This window comes from Pelobates fuscus, chromosome 4 (assembly GCF_036172605.1).
Source record: "Pelobates fuscus isolate aPelFus1 chromosome 4, aPelFus1.pri, whole genome shotgun sequence".
NCBI lineage: Eukaryota > Metazoa > Chordata > Amphibia > Anura > Pelobatidae > Pelobates > Pelobates fuscus.
Genome location: NC_086320.1, coordinates 273,960,981 through 273,981,353, shown reverse-complemented (window position 1 = coordinate 273,981,353; position 20,373 = coordinate 273,960,981). Strand labels below are relative to the sequence as shown.

General features: G+C 41.9%; 1 protein-coding gene across 1 annotated transcript; it reads left to right on the top strand.

The window, feature by feature from the left end:
• Positions 1–8,177: 8,177 nt before the first annotated feature.
• Positions 8,178–10,241, top strand: LOC134608892 (cathepsin D-like). Its single transcript, XM_063452117.1, has one exon. The coding sequence runs from the start codon at positions 8,199–8,201 to the stop codon at positions 9,396–9,398; it is 1,200 nt and encodes a 399-aa protein (XP_063308187.1). The 5' UTR covers positions 8,178–8,198; the 3' UTR covers positions 9,399–10,241.
• Positions 10,242–20,373: the final 10,132 nt, after the last annotated feature.

Below are 20,373 nucleotides of genomic sequence, written 5' to 3'. Positions count from 1 at the left end.
CTGCTCACTGATGAGTGCCGTGCAACCCTGGATGGTCCAGATGGATGGAATAGTGGATGGTTGGTGGACGGCCACCCTGTTCCAACAAGACTGCGACATAAGCAAGGCCGTGGTGGAGTCATGTTTTGGACTGGTTTCATGGGAAGAGAGCTGGTCGGCCCCTTTAGGGTCCCTGAAGGTGTAAAGATGACCTCTGCAAAATATGTGGAGTTTCTGACTGACTACTTTCTTCCCTGGAACAGAAGGAAGAAGTATGCTTTCCGTAATAAAATCATCTTCATACATGACAATGCACCATCTCATGCTGCAAAGAATACCTCTGCATCAATGGCTGCTATGGGGATAAAAGGAGAGAAAGTCATGGTGTAGCCTCTATCCTTCCCTGACCTCAATCCTATTGAAAACCTTTGGAGAATCCTCAAGCAAAAGATCTATGAGGGTGGAAGGCAGTTTACATCCAAACAGCAGCTCTGGGAGGCTATTCTGACATCTTGCAAACAAATTCAAGCAGAAACTGTCCATAAACACACAAGTTCAATGGATGCAAGACTTGTGAAGCTGCTATCAAATAACGTGACCTGTTAAAATGTTTAAAAAGTTAGAATGTTGTTAAAAGTTTGATTGAAATAGCTTTTGATTTCAGTAAATATCCTGCAAACACAACAAATGACAATTTTCAGTTGTTTACAAGCTATAAAGTGTTTTGAAATTTACTGTGTGTAATAATTTGGAACAGTGCATTGTAAGTTTTTTTTATGTTTAAAAAAAATACTGGGGGCGGGGCCTGGCAACTGACTGAGCAGGATGCAGGGAGAGGGAGCTCCTCAAGCTAAACGTCCTTTTTTGCCCAAAAAGAGACTTTTTGCCTCATAATTCTGCCTAAAACGGGCATACCTCAAGTTGGAGACACGTAGGCAACCTCTTGAAGCGAAATTCCGATGGCAAACCACACTCATGAAGACAAGGGCCCCCTGAGGCCTGCAAACTGTTACCGGGCGGGAGATGCGGCCGATCTTCCGTCCATTACTCGAACAGCAGACAGCGTGGGCCTCGCTTTCCCCCCCTCTGGGCCGGTGGGGGTTATCCCGGTCCCCGCTGAGCCACACGGCGGGAGCCCCGCAGCAGGCTGTGAGCTACCCTCACGATGCACGGAGCACAAAGCAAAGGCACGCAAGATGGCGGACGAGCATACAACACAAGACACAGTGCAGCGCAGAGGCGATATGCCCGACCCGCTCGAAATCTTTGAAGCGCGTCTGGAGGCAGCCTTTAACACATTCTGGACTAACCTGAGAGAACGCATGAAGCAGGCGCCTCAGACAACAAAACCGCAGGTGAGAAAGCGGAAACCCGACAGGGCAAACCCTGAAAAACTCCCCAAAGGCAACCCGACCGCACGGCCAGCACGCCATACCACTAAACGCCTTCCTGGGACTGGGGCCATCAGGGGTAACTCCCACAAGCGGCGACCACACACGCAGAAGGGTCCACACCAACAAAAAGCACCCTTACACGGCAGAGAAGAGAAACACTCACCTCCTGCTGCGAGGCAAGCCACACAGCCAGTGCGTCCCCGTGCACCCCCTCGCGGGCAGCCGGAGCGCCCTCGTAAAGCAAGAAAGCCGCAGGAGCGGAGAATCAGTGCACAAACCAGGCGGTGGAAGCGACGCAAGAGCACTGCTCGCCCACAACCGACAAACGATGCCTGGGTAACAGCGCCGAAGCCGCACATGAGAGGGTTAAACAGACCCCCCTCACACCGCAAGAAGTCACCTGCCCAATGTGCCATCAGTCCCGTCACAACAGACAGGAGGGGCAGCCGTCTAAAGCAACACACGGCATACCAAATAACCAACCGCTCCTCACGGCAGCCCAAACCAGAGTCAGAGGGGTTGAGGAACACCCACCCACACGAGACCCAGCATCAACCGCAGAACACCAAGATGGCGCAGGGGGAAAAAGCCCAAGAGGCCTCCACACAACCCCAACAGATAATCAGAGTAGGCGTTGGCTGACTACCGTCAACTCAGTGGACTGAGGCCGAGACACCTCACCCAAGCACTGGAGAAGGCCCTGCGCAGCACCATGGACTCCCAGTATCATACAGCCCCACTGTTTAACTATATTATTATTATTATTTTTTTATTTTATTTTTTCTCCTTGCCTGTGACCCTCCCTCAGAGGGGCATAGGATGAGGATGGACAGAGTCTCCAGATGTTGGACGCACTCCAGCCCTGCAACCCTCAAACTCGAAGTTATTAAGCTTTACCTGTCTGATTTTTGTTCTTGATAGACAAAATGCATGTCTCCCAAATAAGTACAATCAAATATAAACATAGAGTTTTATTTAGCTAGGTCTAGCATGTTTATCTGTAGCGCAGACATGTCAAGACCACTGTTGTGGATAGGTTTGTTTTATCTAGATTACTGGCACTCAGCTTGTAATAACTCCCCATGCTAGCCAGGATCCAGAGGCTTTGATAGAAACCTATCACAATGGGCTATCACGATTATTAAATGACCCTCTAAAATGTGCATCTAAATTAGACTCTCAGAGTTTTAACCACAGTAATGTTAAATTTGCCTAGCCTAGCATGTAACTTAAACAGTAACTGTACCACATGCTAATTGCTTTCCTCACTGTACTCGATGATACCAAATATAATGTTTTAACTGTTAAAGACCCGGCATGTTTCTCTCACTAATGATACGTAACTACATTATTTAGAATGTTCATAACCTAGTTCTCATATCGACTTCAATGCTTTATACTTTAAAACCGTGTTTAAACCCAAATGTATAAGCCTGAGTAAAATAAAAAACTGTGCATGTTATTCATATGCCCCGCATGTTACGCGAGGGAATGACCAGAGGATTGCCTTTGGGGTACCTCTCGTCAGTCTGTACTTTATATCTGCACTACAAAAATAAAGAATAAAAAAAAAAAAAAAAAAAAAAAATACTGTTATCATTAGGAGCTTTGTTCAATAAAATTTGAATTGTACTCTTAATAGTTGATAACATGAGAATTATGCTGACTGTTATTTACATAAATTATTTAGGTAAATGAGAAAAGTATCATTTGCATGGTTGAACTCACAAATATGGAGCCATGCCAGGCTCTATGTTAACAACCTCAAGGTGCCAGTACTGGCTTCGGTAGATGTCCACAGCTAAGACAAGCAGGTGAAGCTCGGTATCCAAAAACAATTTATTAACGAATATAAAATCAGGACATGAGTAAATTAGCAGTGTGTAATGACAAGTATATAAACTACTGCACAAAGTCCTTGTAAATACAGCATAAAAATACAATATACTCGTTTCAACATAAAAGTCTTCCTCAGTGCCATGTTGATAGGTGCTGTGTATGCTCCTTTTGTATGATTAAAACGGCACTGTCATGCCGAATCCCGTTTTTTTTAACCCCCCTCCTGCCTCCACTACATCCAATTGACCCCTTAGTCACCCCCAAATGTCCCTAAGTCCCCCATATTACCTATTTATTATTCTTTATGTTCTGCCCCGATCTTTATTCAGGGCGCCGCCATCTTTGTGTGGGTAGAGGAAGTCCGTGTGGGACACATCATCTGCCCACAGTAGACAGACTGAGATTCCAGCACATGCCCAATGAAACACTTGGACATGCGAACGGGAATTTAATCTATTCATTCATCAGACAGACGAATGAATGTATAGAAAAATCCGATGAACAAACTAACACTGTGTATCAGTGTTCATTTGTTCGTTCAGTTTATTACAAGGAGGGAGCTGCCGGAGTGCAGCTCCCTCCTTGTAATATGTAAAGATAGAAGCGTCAGGGAGCTGTGCTCCCCGCCACTTCCTAAGCCCCCCATTTCCTCCCTCACTCTATGGGGCTCAATATGACCCCCATATTAGCATAAAGGAGAATAAAATTTCCACTAAACAGTGAGCAGCTTGAGGCTGCTCACTGTAAAAAAAAAAAACTACTATCCGGCCCCCACCCCTGCGCGGCGGGTGGGGGCCCTAAATAACAATAAGGGGGGTCGGACCTATTGTCCTCCCCTCGGCCCCCACCCCTGAGCGGTGGGTGGGGGCCATAAATTAAAATGGGGGGGATGGGGAACTACTGTCCTCCCCCCCGGCTCCCATCCTTGAGCGGCAGGTGGGGCCATAAAGATAATGGGGGGGACCTCCTTTCCTCCCCCCAGGCCCCCACCCCTGGGCAGCGGGTGGGAGCCATAATGATAATGAGGGTGGGGAGGGACCTACTGTCCTCCCGCCAGCCCCCACCACCCCCAGGGGCGTATTTGCCGCGAGGCAAACAAGGCATTTGCCTTGGGCGGCATTTTCCAGGGGGCGGCAAAAAAAGCCGCCCCCAAACGCCCAGGGCAAATGCCTTGTTAGCCTTGCGGCTAACAGACATCCTGGGCTGGTGGCTGCTGGGCTGGTTGCTGGGCGGGCGGGCGGGCGGGCGGCTGGCGAGGGAGCACTTCCTCTGAGCTGTCTGCTCAGCTCCCTCGCGCGCCGCAGAGTGAGGCTGGGAGCCGGAATATGACGTCATATTCCGGCTCCGCCTCCCAGCCTCACTCTGCGGCGCGCGAGGGAGCTGAGCAGACAGCTCAGAGGAAGTGCTCCCTCGCCAGCCGCCCGCCCGCCCAGCAACCAGCCCAGCAGCCCGACCGGCAGCCCCACTAGACCCCAGGGAGAGGGAGAACCCCCCCCAGCATTCTCAAAGGTAAGGAGGCTGGGGGGGTAAATTAAAAAAAAAATGAGTTAATGTGAGTGAGTGTGTCTGTTAGTGTGTGTCTGTTAGTGTGTGTGTGTGTGTCTGTTAGTGTGTGTGAGTGTGTCTGACTGTGTGTGTCTGTTAGTGTGTGTGAGTGTGTCTGTTAGTGAGTGTGTCTGTTAGTGTGTGTGTGTGTGTCTGTTAGTGAGTGTGAGAGTGTGTGTGAGTGTGTCTGACTGTGTGTGTCTGTTAGTGTGTGTGAGTGTGTCTGTTAGTGTGTGTGTGTGTGTCTGTTAGTGAGTGTGAGAGTGTGTGTGAGTGTGTCTGACTGTGTGTGTCTGTTAGTGTGTGTGAGTGTGTCTGTTAGTGTGTGTGAGTGTGTCTGTTAGTGTGTGTCTGTTAGTGAGTGTGAGTGTGTCTGTTTGTCTGTTAGAGTGTGTGTGTGTGTGTCTGACTGTGTGTGTGTATGTCAGTGTGTGTGAGTGTGAGTGTGTGAGTGTGTCTGTTAGCAGCTAACAGACACACTCACACACTCACTAACAGACACTCACACACACTGACATACACACACTAACAGACACACTCACTAACAGACACACTCACTAACAGACACACTCACTAACAGACACACTCACACTCACTAACAGACACACTCACACACAGACACACTCATACACTCACACACACACACTGACAGATACGCATCCATTAGCTAACAGTTAGCTAATGGATGCGTATCTGTCAGTGTGTGTGTATTTAGAAGGCGGGGGAAGGGTTGGGTGGGGGTGGCGGGGGGGGGGGGGGGGTGAGGGGGGTGCCTGAGTTTTGTCCTGCCTAGGGCAGCACAAAACCAGGATACACCCCTGACCACCCCCCCACTGTTTACTAGACATGCCCCTACTCGCGGTATAGCGAGTAGGGGCAGAATTTACTAATACTAAGTAATCTTTACTTAGTATTAGTAAATGTGGCTGAAAGACCAATTTAGGCCTTTCAACCTTTTAGTAGATAACCCCCTAATACCATGGGAATTAGGGAGTTATCTACTTAGCGGCTGCAAGATGCAGCCGCGGCACAAATTGAATCGGAGTTTCATTCATTCGAATGAAATTCGGCTAAAATGACAGGGAGCATCGCAAGATCACAGAGGAAAGGTAAGAATTGTGGGAAAATTGCTCTGGCCAGCGGAAATGAAGCACACTTTGCTCCTCCGCTGGTCAAAGCTGGTCAAGCAGAGGAAACCTCCATAAGGCAAAGAGTCCCTACTCTGTCTTATGATTTTAAAGAAAACTAAAGAAGACAGGAAAAAAAGAAGAACAGATCCTGAGAGAGGGGGAGAAGAGGAAGAGATTGAGGAAAGTTTGGCATGACAGTGCTGCTTTAAGTTGATTGTTAGAATCAATTCACCTGCCGATATGCCGCTTTACTTCCAGGTCACGTGTCACTTCGGGTCACGTTTGTGCGTTGGATTGCCGTCGTGATGACGTCACTTCTGGTCCGTTATTGAATTAGTCTCTCTATAATAGGAAGTGCAGTGATGTCCATATTGTGAGTGGGCGATTGGATGAAGTAATGCATTGTTTACAATGTTCTGTGGACTTAGACACTTAGATTAGGTACTGTTAACATATTAATCCCTTAAGGACTGACGGCATGCAATGCCGTCCTTGGGGACCCGGCTGTTAATGCCGGGGGGCGGCATAGCACGTCCCCGCCATCCTATGTACTTACCTGGTCACCGGCGATCACGGTGGGGGGACTAGCCTGGCATCCCAGGGAGTCCCCCTAATGCCGATCTGGCCCTCCTGGGCCATGTTATCACAAGGTCCTTGCAAGGACCTCACGATCACATGGACGGCATAGCCGTCCACAGCAATGCCCGCAGGGGGAAAAAATAATAAAAGTTAAAACACAGTTCAAAATCAAATATATATACTTAAATATTTATTATATATATATGTGATCTAAATATATATATACCGTATATACTCGAGTATAAGCCGACCCGAATATAAGCCGAGGCCCCTAATTTTACCCCAAAAAACTGGGAAAACTTATTGACTCGAGTATAAGACTAGGGTGGAAAATGCAGCAGCTACTGGTAAATTTCTAAATAAAATTAGATCCTAAAAAAATTATATTAATTTAATATTTATTTACAGTGTGTGTATATAATGAATGCAGTGTGTATATGAATGATGTGTGTGTATGCAGTGTGTATATAATGAATGGAGTGCAGTGCGTGTATATGAGTGCAGTGTGTGTATATGAGTGCAGTGTGTGTATGAGTGCAGTGTGTGTATAATGAATGCAGTGCAGTGTGTGTATGAGTGCAGTGTGTATGCAGTGTGCATATAATGAATGGAGTGCAGTGCGTGTATATGAGTGCAGTGTGTGTATATGAGTGCAGTGTGTGTATGAGTGCAGTGTGTGTATAATGAATGCAGTGCAGTGTGTGTATGAGTGCAGTGTGTATGCAGTGTGCATATAATGAATGCAGTGCAGTGTGTGTATATGAGTGCAGTGTGTGAGTGCAGTGTGTATATAATGAATGCAGTGTGTATGTATGAGTGCAGTGTGTATGAATGCAGTGTGTATATAATGAATGGAGTGCAGTGTGTATATGAGTGCAGTGTGTGTGTATGAGTGCAGTGTGTATGCAGTGTGTATATAATGAATGCAGTGCAGTGTGTGTATATGAGTGCAGTGTGTATATAATGAATGCAGTGCGTGTATGAGTGCAGTGTGAATGCAGTGTGTGTATGTGTGTATGTATGAATGCAGTCTGTGTATGAATGCAGTGTGTATGCAGTGTGTGTATATAATGAATGCAGTGCAGTGTGTGTATGAGTGCAGTGTGAATGCAGTGTGTGTATGTGTGTATGTATGAATGCAGTGTGTATGCAGTGTGTGTATGAATGCAGTGTGTATGCAGTGTGTGTATGAATGCAGTGTGTGTATATAATGAATGCAGTGCAGTGTGTATGAGTGTGTGTATGAATGCAGTGTGTGTGAGTGCAGTGTGTGTGTGTGTGAGTGCAGTGTGTGTGTGTGTGAGTGCAGTGTGTGTGTGTGTGAGTGCAGAGCATTGGTGGGGTGGGCATTTTATTAATTATTATTATTTAATTATTATTGTAATATAAATTTTTTGTTTATATATTATTTTTTGTATTATTATTATTTTTTTATTTTATTATTATTATTTTTTATTAAATTTTTCGTCCCCCCTCCCTGCTTGTTAGCTGGCCAGGGAGGGGGGCTCTCACTCCCTGGTGGTCCAGTGGATGGGCTGTAGGAGGGGGGCTGTCAGGAAGCTGTAACTTACCTTCACCGCAGCTCCTGTCAGCTCCCTTCGAGAGAAGGGAGCTGACAGGAGCTGCTGTGAAGGTAAGTTACAGCTTCCTGACAGCCCCCGGTCCTTGTCTGTATTATGGCAATGAAAATTGCCATAATACAGAGAAGACACACAGTTCCAGGAAGGAGACCATGATGGGTGCCCTGCTAGTATGGAGTCTCTTGCTGTGCTCCCTGATCCAGCCAGACTCTGCTTTAATAAGGATTCCCCTAAAGAAGTTCCAGTCAATTCGCCGTACAATGTCAGAAGCAAGTGGGGACTTGCGGAAATTGATTGCTGACCAGGCGAATCAAAAATTTATCTCTGCCTTTCCCCAGGCTGGTAGTCCCACACCAGAAACCTTGCTGAACTACCTTGATGCACAGTATTATGGAGAGATTGGAATCGGGACTCCTCCCCAGAAATTTATGGTGATATTTGACACGGGATCTTCTAACCTGTGGGTACCATCAATACACTGCTCAATACTGGACTTGGCCTGCTTGGTGCATCATAAATATGTTGACACTAGATCCTCCACCTACGTGAAGAATGGCACAGAATTCTCCATCCAGTACGGCAGTGGAAGCCTCTCTGGGTACCTGAGCGAAGACACTGTGACGATCGGTAACCTGGCTGTAAAGAAACAGCTTTTTGCCGAAGCCATCAAACAGCCTGGTATCACATTCGTGGCAGCCAAGTTTGATGGCATTCTGGGCATGGGCTACCCTCGGATCTCTGTAGACGGTGCCCCCACTGTGTTTGATGACATCATGGAGCAGAAACTGGTGGACAACAATCTATTTTCCTTCTATCTGAACCGTGACCCGGCTTCTCAGCCTGGCGGAGAACTGTTACTAGGTGGCACAGACCCTAAATATTATACCGGAGACTTCAATTACATGAATGTGACCCGCAAGGCATACTGGCAGATACGTATGGATCAGGTGGCAGTTGGAGATCAGCTCACTGTCTGTAAAGGCGGCTGTGAGGCTATTGTGGACACGGGAACCTCCCTGATTGCTGGGCCAGTGGAAGAAGTGAGAGCAATACAGAAAGCAATTGGAGCCATCCCATTATTCAGTGGAGAGTACATGATTATTTGTAGTAAAATTCCATCACTACCTGCGATCACCTTCAGCTTTGGAGGGAAGGCGTACACCTTGACAGGGGAGCAGTATGTACTGAAGCTGAGCCAGGCTGGCCAAACCGTGTGTCTCAGTGGACTTCTAGGCCTTGATATCCCACCTCCAGCAGGACCCCTGTGGATAATCGGGGATGTTTTCATTGGACAGTACTATACAGTCTTTGATCGGGCAAACGACCGTGTTGGGTTTGCTAAAGCCAAGTGATCCATGATCTCCACCTAGGAGCAGTAACCACTGCAGAGCCTTCGCATCCTCATCGATGTGTAAAATCTAGACATTTTCATTTCTCTACATGCACTTATCACTGGGAGATTTGCTAATACTATTTCAGACACAGAATAATTGTCATAGAAATAAGTTGCCAATGTGGTTTACTCACTAAACACAGAGTTGCAGTGAATTGAATACACCGCTTCAGGCTAAAATCCCCAAACTGCAACTACAGTTAAAGCTGAATCCGTATTGGCTTTTGATTGCTATATTTTGCAATTTGATTTTCTATTTACTACATTTTAGTGAATGAAACCCCATTATGATTCCATACTTATTTAGTTCACTGCATTAATCAATAAGGCTCCCAACTCCAACTTTTTTATCTCTCTGCTGTGGAAACTGATAAAGGAACATTATAGTGTCAGGATACAAACACTATAGCTCTAATAGTGCCGCTGAGGTGGCCGGCCCCGCTCTTCCGGAAGTTGAAAAGTGTTTTACTCACCTTTTTGCAGCGCTGTGCGGGTCTTCTTTTGTATGGCTCAACCCCCAAAATTGACAATCTCAGCCAATCCAATGCTTTCCCATTGGAAATTATGGGAAGGTTATTGTACATGCGCAGCAAAACACTATCTTCACCAATCAGCATCTCCCCATAGAGAAGTATTGAATCAATGCATCTCTATGTGGAGTGTTCAGCGTCTACATACAGAGCACATTGTGCAGCACTGACCCAGAAAGCACCTCTAGTGTCCGTCTGTGTGACTGCCACTAGAGGTGTTACCAGGCAGTGTTTACATTAAAAAGCCTGCAGGGACAAGCAGTAGACCTCAGAACAACTCAATTAAGCTGTATACTATATATTAATGTGTATAGTTCCATTAAGCTGTATACTATATATTAATGTGTATAGTTCCATTAAGCTGTATACTATATATTAATGTGTATAGTTCCATTAAGCTGTATACTATATATTAATGTGTATAGTTCCATTAAGCTGTATACTATATATTAATGTGTATAGTTACATTAAGCTGTATACTATATATTAATGTGTATAGTTACATTAAGCTGTATACTATATATTAAGCTGTAGTGGTTCTGGTGATCACAGTATCCCTTTAAACACATGTTCACTTTTCTTTTTCTCCGAACTCACTAATTCCTTTCTGACCAGAGATTGCTGCAACTTTGCTTAGTTGTACTGGTCTTAAAGAACCTCTGTACACCAGGATACACATGATTTGTGGTAAATTAATATTTAGGAATTGCTAAACTGATGATTAAGCAATATATTATGTCTCCCTCTCAGGGAAAGAGTTCATTTAGCTACCGGCAGAAATCTAATCTTAGCCTGATAGAATTTTCTGTGTGGTCACCACAACGAGCGTTCTGTAATATAATTAGTTCTGATCGCTCCAGCTTTATCTAGGAGACATTTTACCAATAACTTAACTCTTTGTAGTATTTGTTCTCGCAATCTGTTACAAACCTGTAATTCACCTCTTCCTGTTGTCTTTCTCTGACCTAAATGTGAACGTTATCTCTTTGTAACTGAGGACAAACACATTTATAAATTGTTCCTTTCACCAAATGTGTAAATCTGAATGAAAGATGCACTCAAGGCTGCAAATGAAAACCATCCCCTATAATGATTTTGGTCGAAAGCCATTAGATTTGTAAAAGTTGTTTTAGTGACAAGAGTATCTTTTAAGTTGATTAAAAAAAACAAATAACGTCCCAAATGTTAGATTAAAGACGGAGTTGTTTCTTTAAGTTGCTGAGTACAATAACCCGAACGCCTTTTGGTTAAAGCACTACCTGTTATGCATTGTTAGTAGAATTTTTAGGAAAATTTCCTGATTTATTTTAAGATTGTGAAAATCTGTTTTGATGTTCTTTTTTATGTTTGAAGCTGAAATTGGTATTTTATTTTAAGAAAAGCTACAAATAAAATTTGCTGACTAAAAATAACAATCCTTTGGGGATGCAAAAAAAAAAAAAAAAAAAAAAAAAAAAAGAAAATTGCCATAATACAGACAACTGACTCGAGTATAAGACGAGTGAGTGTTTTTCAGCACAAAAAATGTGCTGAAAAACTCGTCTTATACTCGAGTATATACGGTATATATACCTTGTTGGAAGTGCACTTACAGGACTCAATACTGTTGCCAATAATGTGGCATTTATTCAAGCTTCAAAAGTTAATTACATAGTGTCAACGTTTCAGTCCACTAGGGAACAAACATTTTTGGCAACAGTATTGAGTCCTGTGAGTGCACTTCCAACAAGGTATTTTATATTTTGAGGTCGGAATGGCACCTAGGCAATAAACAAGACTGGGAGCAGGAGTGCGGGACCCAGTGTGAATTTTATATATATATATATATATATATATATATATATATATATATACACATATACTGTCTAAGTGTATTTTAATAGTAATATATATATATATATATATATATATATATATATATATATATATATATATATACATATATACATATATAATTGAATCAATACAATGATATTGATTAAATATATATAATTATAATGAGTCGATACGATGATCGCTTAATTTTTCACGAATATAACTTTGAAAAAATCCACTGAGTGCTCTCTCTTCATTCATTTTTTCTATAATTTTGTATATATATATATATATATATATATATATATATATAAGTTGAAAAACCTCTTGCACTCCAACTATATCAAATGGTACCAGGTGCCAAATTCCAAATTTATAAAGTATCAGAAAATTACCGGCACTCGTGGGTTTCTTTCATCTGATTTATTATAGGTAAGTACTGCTAGGTAAACGTTTCAGCTCCCGGTCGGAGCTTTCATCAGGACACCAAAGGCTCGCGATCACATGGCCCAAGAGGGCTGGAATAGCAGCAGGGGGACCACCTGGCACCCCGACTGGGTGCCTCTGCAAACCGATGCTCCTAGTTGTCACCAAGAACTCCAAGCATTCCACCTGACACCATCTACACTGTAGTCCCCACGTCCAGCTTGGTTGGGAACGCGCCATCATCCACCCACCCTGGACCCAAGACCAAGATCCAGCTTCACGTGGGCAGACCTCTCCTACTCCAGAGAGTATAGCAGGAACAGGTATTAAAAGATCTAGTGATTATACCACTCCAAAGAGCAATCCCAAGAGCAGGGATTATAGTAGGTATAGCGATTCCATCAATCACGAGACGAGGCTCTGTGTTGAGGGTAAGCAGTAACTCAATTTTAATGGTGCTAGACAGGCCTTTTATGACAAACCCCATGCAAGGAGTATGCCCACATGGACCTTGTTGGGGACTCCAACACAAAGACACAGACCGATAAGAACAGTGATTAAATGCATGACACACCCATATACAAACACACAATCCCTCCCCTCTGGGAGATAATTAGATGAGGAACAGCACTAATCTAATCCAATTATCTCCAAGCACAGAAGAAAACATACATTTTTACAAACAACCTTAAAACACACAAAATCCCCACAATAGTTACATCCCCTGATAGCCCTGATCTGGGTGACCAACATATCTAAAAATCACCCAGATCAGTTCAGGGGTTCAGGAATTTCCCTGAAGTCTTATTTTTGACCGACCATGCACATGGTCCTATGTCCAACACAGTTCCAGGGAATCAGGGCTAGCGGTGGGTCTTTCTGTCTGGAGTACAATAGTACATACCTCACATGAACAGAGCTTTTTCAAGTGCATTGGGCAAGGCGTATTGCAGGATCCATAGTCCTGAGGCAAGAGGCTGGTCAGCAAGCCCTTCCGAGAACCAGTGGCGAGGTCACTTTCACCACAGGGACTCCCTGGGATGCCAGGTGAGTCCCCCTACCGATAACGCCCTTGTGGGATTGCCGGCGAGCGGGTAAGTACATAGGACGGCGGGGGCGTTTAGAGACGGGTCCCCAAAGATGGCATAGCACACCCGCCGTCCTTAAAGGGTTAGTAGTGCACAAACACTTGTTTTGAAATGGGTTGAATTGTTTTGAAAATATGTAAACATTTTGTTTTTAAAATAGCAAATGAGCAGCCAGTTAGGAATCAGGCTTGATATGCAAGTCTCACTATGTTAGATCATATTAAACATTTCACATTTCATTAAAAGAATTAGCAATATGTTTGCAATTTACTAGTAACAAGAATAGTTACTAGTGCTCTGCTATGCTATTGCATACAAATTAATTTGTGTGTTTATACATACATATGTTACATGGCATGCATTGATTGTAAAATGATGTGCAAGAAACTGAACGGAAAATCTACAATTATCTTTATATCTGCTGATAATCACTAAAATGATTTTAGTATAGAAATAAAACAATTTAAATATTATAGAATGTTTTAACTAGATCATTCTAGACCAGTGGTTCCCAACCCAGTCCTCAAGTACTCCATTATATTCCAGAATTTAGGTATTACCCAGTTGTGTCTACGGAGTTTTTATAAAGAAAAAACCCCAAAATACTTTAGACACAGCAGGGTAATCTCTAAATATTGGACTGGTAGTGGGTGCTTGAGGAGTGAGGACTATTTTTTGTATAAAATTGGTCTGTATATTTAAAGGGACACTATAGACACCAAAACAACTTAAATTTCACGAAACAGTTTTGGTGTATAGTTCATGCTCTGCAATCTTGCTGCTCAATTTCCTGCTATTTAGGTGTTCAATCACTTTGTTCATACAGCCATAGTCATACCTACTGTCATGTGAGTTGCACAGCCTAAACACTTCCTGTAAAGAGAGATCCAATGTGTAAACTTTATTTATTGGACATTGAGTTTACTTTATAATTTTCTTATCTCCTGCAAAAGCCTTCTAGACCCTGAAATGTGATTAAAGTTCAATTTACAGAGCGGGAGAAACAAATGTCTAAACAAAATTAGCATCTGATTAAAAAAAAAAAAAAATCACAGCAAGGGGATGTGTGGCTAAAGCTACATAAACAGAAACAAAAGTGATTTAACTCCTAAATGGCAGACAATGATGGCATTATCTATACACGACAACTGCCTCATGAAGGTAAAATTGTTTTGGTGCCTATAGTGTCCCATTAAAACTTGGAATAGGAAGAATGTTTCTTGCAGCAAAACGGTACATGTAAATCAATAGTATGTGGCTGATAATAGGTGTAAAATAGTTGGAAGAAAACTTTGCATGGAATGCTTAGGAGTTAATTATTTAAACAGTGAATCGTGGTGTTTTGTAAATGACTACACATAATTAAGGCAAAATAAACAGTACACAAAGTCCTCAGTTCTAACACAGCTTTTTTGATTAATTTTGGAAGTACAGTTTTCTAGTCATAACAACTGAATATTCAGTGCAGTGCAGATTTTAAAACCTGCTGATAAGAGTTCGAGTAGAAAGCATCTGATTTAATTTGAAACTAGATTAACGTATATTACAAATTTAGCTACTAAATTCTGCCAGTTTTTAATTCATAGTAATTTGTTGGGACTATGGAGTTTTTTTGCTAAAATTAAAATTGTAGTGAATGGTAATCCAAATGGCAAAATATAGAATTTAACAGTCAAGTTTTGTGACAATAGCTGAATTATAGATTTTGCCAGAGCATCCATTTTTTTTTCATTTAGATTTCAAGTCACTACAATTTAGACTTTAGTAAATAAATCTGCTTTATCTTCCAAGAAGCAGTTAGTCCATAAGGTGGAGTCCTATAGAGCCAATGACATAGTTTCTGATTAATAAGGTCGCTAGAAAGCCCACTTGTTTTTATAATGTGTTTTAAATCAAAGGAAGCAAAGATATTTAAATGTTTTTAGTCTAATCTAGTAAATAATCAAATGCCCTTACATGAGCATCTTTCTCGATGAAACCGTTGCCTTGCTTGGGTTTAGTTTCCATAGTTGGTAGAAAACTCAAGACTATCAGCTTGTAGTGACATCAAGTGGCTGTTATTTGAAGTACTCAAATTAAGTTCTCAAACATCATAAATAAATAGGACTGTTTTGAATAAAATTGGATGGAAATATTCTAGTAGGTGTAAGACCAGGACCAGAACCAACACTATCATTCATCATGTGAAACTCAGTACCTTCTGAAGGACAGCCTGAGCAAACAGCGACATTGAGAAAGACACTTATGAGATGGAAATGTTCCATTGCGCTTTCAATCATGAAAATAATTGATGCAAATTCACTCTAAGGAGTGCGGATGTTATATAGCATATATAACTGGTTTTCTTTATTTGTTTGACAGAAACAGCATTCTCAAATCCATCTGATTAATAAGTTATTCCCTTTTTCTGTGTACATTCAGAATCCAGACCAGATTCCTTTCGAATTGAGCACATCACCACTCCACTATAGGTGCCCTTTCAAAGGTAACCACAAGAAAGCATACATTTGAGGAGAATCTCTGGAAGCAATTCAAATTACTATAGGCATCAAAATTACTTTAGCTTAATGAAAATCACTATGATCTATATACCAAATCTTTTTCCTTACGCTAAAGTTGTTTTAGTGTAAGTTCAGTTAGCATGTCTATCTCCCATGTTAATATAAGCGTAGAACCCTCTGACGTTGGGGTACTGTGATGTAGTGTTGTGCCTAACAAAATATGGCTATATAGTATAATTGAATCCCTGTATTAGTCTGTTACATTTGGTGATTTGAAGTAGCTTCATAAAATGTAAATTTGTGTGTGTGTGCATTAAATTCAGTTTGCATTCCTGACATACAGTTGCGCGCACACACACACACACACAGTGGCATACAGATATATATATATACACACACTGACATACAGATATATAGACATATATACATGCAGGTCAAAATATACACTGTTAAAGCTACCCTCCAGTTTCCTACCTTTTGGTGGCTTCGCTGATGTCCACTGTTGCAACCTGCAACCCTCCTCTCTTCAGGGCCGGCGCTACCGTAAGGTGAATAAGGCATTCGCCTGGGGCGCTGACCTGCAGGGGACGCCCACTGGGAGGTTTCCAGGTGGGCTGTTCTGCTGCTGTCTAGGTCTTGTGTACTGGAAGAGCGGCTCCTTAGCCACTCCCCAGCGCAGCCACTTACGTGTTGGGGTCCTCTCTACTGTTTGCCTGCTCGGGGAGTGGAGCACTCTGCAGGCAGGGAAACACAGAGACATGACCTGTACCCCAGCTGCCCCCTGCCTGTGAACACCGGAACTCTGAGGGGAACAGGAAGCAGCCTGTGCTCACAGTGCACAGCTCTCCTTCTCCCCCAGCAGCAAGAAGAACATCTTTCTGCAGGATGGACCCCTCTCCTCTTCTCAGCATCCAGGTAGGCCAAGGGGGATTGTTTATAGTATGAATGGTTGGTTGTGTGTGTGTGTGTGTATGTGTGTGTGTTAAATTGCTGTATTTCTGTGTGTAAATAAAGTGTGACTTTATATAAAGTTGTGGGAGTTTGTGTTTGAGTAACAGTGTGTGTGTTAGTGAGAGTGTGTAAGTGACACTGTGTGTGTGTTAGTGAGAGTATGTAAGTGGCACTGTGCATATCTGTGTGTGTGTGTGTGTTAGTGAGAGTGTGTCTCTTTTTTTCTCTAAATATGTGCTTACTATGTCTCTCTCCTAAATGTATCCCAGTCTCTGTTTCCTAAATATCTCAACAGTCTCTCTATCCTTTCCCTAAATGTCTCCCCAGGCTATTTTCGTCCTCTCTCACTGTGCGTCTGCTTTCACTGAAATGGACACTATAGGCACCCAGATCACTTCAGCTGATTGAAGTGATCTGGATACACTGTCCCAGGGCCCCTAACCCTGCAGAAGTAATTATTGTAGTTTTTAACAAACTGCAATGATTACTGTTCAGGGTTAACTCCACCTCTAGTGGCTACTCATGGGGACGCCCAGCGTCATGCAAAACCCTTTTTGCACCTTGACAGAGTAGGAAGCTATAGTGCCAGGAAAACAAGTTTGTTTTCCTGGCACTATGGTTTCTCTTTAATGTCTACTCAGTGTGTCTCTTTTCCTAAATGTCTCTCCACTGCAATTTAGAGTTTAATGAAAGAAACCTCAGAGAGAATTTATTTGCCGTTATGAGGGGGCAGCAAATTGGATTGTTGCCTAGGGCGGCAAGAATCCTTGCACCAGCCCTGCCTCTCCTGCCTTTTTCTCCTCTGCTTCCTGTTTATCCCACCCTTCCATGTGGCTCCGACCTCTGGGTGGAAGTGACTCCCAGCTCACAGCGCTCGACCGGTCCCCTGCGGACAAAGGCCCATCAGGTGGCTCTAATTGCAGGGGGTCACCCGATGGGCCTTCTTAGTGAGCGGGGCCACACAAAATGCTTTGGCTGGCCGTATGTTGTGCCAGCACGCCCTAACGAATAGAAAAATAGAGTAAAAAATAGGGGTAGGGGAAAGGGGAAAACAAGAAATGGAAAAATCTCAGACTTGTCATAATGTTTACAGAACACACTTCTTTACATGTCAAGTCTGCACACAGACTGAGGTCACCTAGAATACTGCTATTGGGAAGGTAAACTTTTATGAATATTTGTGTGGTTACAACTATTTGCTATTTTGCTTTTTTTGTATCTTTATAAAGATCCTGAGGGGTTAAATTGATTATCTTATGTTATTTTATCTATTTCTCTAATAAGATTTTTGAATTATGGAAAATACCAGTAAGTGCTCTGCTTTTTTAATTTTTGTTTTAAATGCCAAGAGGCTCAGCCGTCCCATTCTTTATTTGTGGTTGTGATGCCAGACTTCTTAATATTTTTATATATGTAAATAAAACATGCAATTCTTGTTTATTATAAGATTTGTATTTTTTTCATTTTTTTTTATTTGCTCATTAAAAATATATCTAAGTTATACACCTATAGAAACAAACAAAACATATATAATGTGGTTTTTAACTGTTGCAGTGTGTCTATTTTCTTTATTGTGTTTGTGCATGTATGTACATACATATTGTACATTGCTCCTACACAAGTGAAAATTAACCAACATCCAATATAAACAAGCAAAGCCTCACACACTACATAGATAAGCACCATCAAGAGTAGTATTAGGCATTTTTAATTTTCTTAAGAAAATTGACATGTTTACAGAAAATTAATATTCAGTCCAGATTCTAAACTGGCAAATACATTGTGCTTGGTTTGCTATCCTAGAAAGCTATGATAATGTGATAGACAGCACAAATTCAATTACATTAGTATAACTAGCTCACAAGTAGAAATAAACACTGTGACATGTAGAGTAGCACAGTTACAATTATACACTGTGAAAAAAACTGCCCTAACACATGCGATGTCCTTCAGCTCCACTCGATTTGACCTTTTGCAGTTAAATATTAACCGATGGTATGGGAACAAGTAGAACCATAGAAAGCTTGGCATAATCAAGACCCAGAGTTCATTAGTTCTTTAGTCCATAATTCCCAACTCAACAGCCATGAGACATGCGTTTTAAATCTGTTAACAGTCCTTCATCTTCAGTAGGTCAGTGCTTAGCCTGGTTTGTAGTGCCAATTAATGGAATTATCTGACTTTGTTAAAATAGACTAGATGCATACATGTCAGTGTGTGCCTGTATGTCTCTCAGTGTGTGTGTATTTGTATGTCTGCCCTTGAGTATGTATCTGTATGCCTCTCCGTGTGTGTATCTGTAAGTGTGTATCTGTATTTTTATAAGCAATTTTATACCTTTTACTTGGAAAGTGAGGCGCTTAAATCCTATCTGTGACCCAAAGAAGTTTATCCAATTTTGGTTTTGGCCCCTACCTACTGCCAAGTTGTGCAGGTCTGCCTTAGGGCATATTTGTAACACACATATTACCTATGCTTCTTTATCTCACATTCCCTTTTATTTAATTTGGACACATTTTCGTGACATACACAATTATAATCACATGTTCGTTTTTCAATTTTTCTATTTTTGCAGTTTGATATTTTTTTACACAATTGCATCGTACATATATTCTGCTCACATACCACATTTATTTTTCTTTCTTTATCTTATTTAAGCTTTTTTTATTGTTTATTTTTACTTTTTGATCTTTCGCACTTTATGTTGATATATGTTATTAATTCCTTTTTTAAATATGTTGTTACTTTTTTCATAAATGATGATACAGGACATCATTCATTCACCATAGATCCATTACTTTCTTCTTATGGTTTTTGTCTTTATGTAAGTAAGCAAAGTTGAATCTCCTTGTATGGGTACTAAAGATCAATTAACTTAATTTACAGTATCTTTTTTGGTGTTGGATGCATGTCTAAATCACTTGCACATTGAAAATATAAACCAATGAGATACATTATTTGGGAAGACCACAGTTTAGGATTGGGTTCAATGTCGAAACATTCAAGGAACATGCCTCACTACACATCGCTGTGATTCTGTGCACACTGCTAGGGTCACTTAGAACACTACTATACGCAAGCTACTATTTTACAAATATTTGTGTGGTAAAATATTTGTCATTTTACTTTTTTGGCATCTTCCTAAAGACCTTGGAGGGTCAAAACATCATTCTTTTTGTATTTCTCTAATACATTTTTGCATCACTCTTCCTGAACCAGGACTTGGATAAGATTCCTCAAAAACAGTTGTGCAGCAGCAGTTGAAAATAAAAAATATAAACAACAATATATATATATCAAAAAAAAAATCAGACACTATGTGAGTCTTTTAGCCCTATGCGTTTTATACAATGCAGGACTTCCTCAGGAAAATCTGAAGGGTGAATGAAGGTCCTCTCGTCTAAGTGATTTAACCCCTTAAGGACACACGACATGTGTGACATGTCATGATTCCCTTTTATTCCAGAAGATTGGTCCTTAAGGGGTTAAAAAACTTGTTTTCATGCCATCCCGAACTGCGATAAGTCAATAGGGATCTGCGACTTTTTGCGAACATCGCTGTACTCAATGATTGCGTCTCAAGCCCCGGTTTCTGCATTTCTGGTCCAGTGACGTATTTCCGG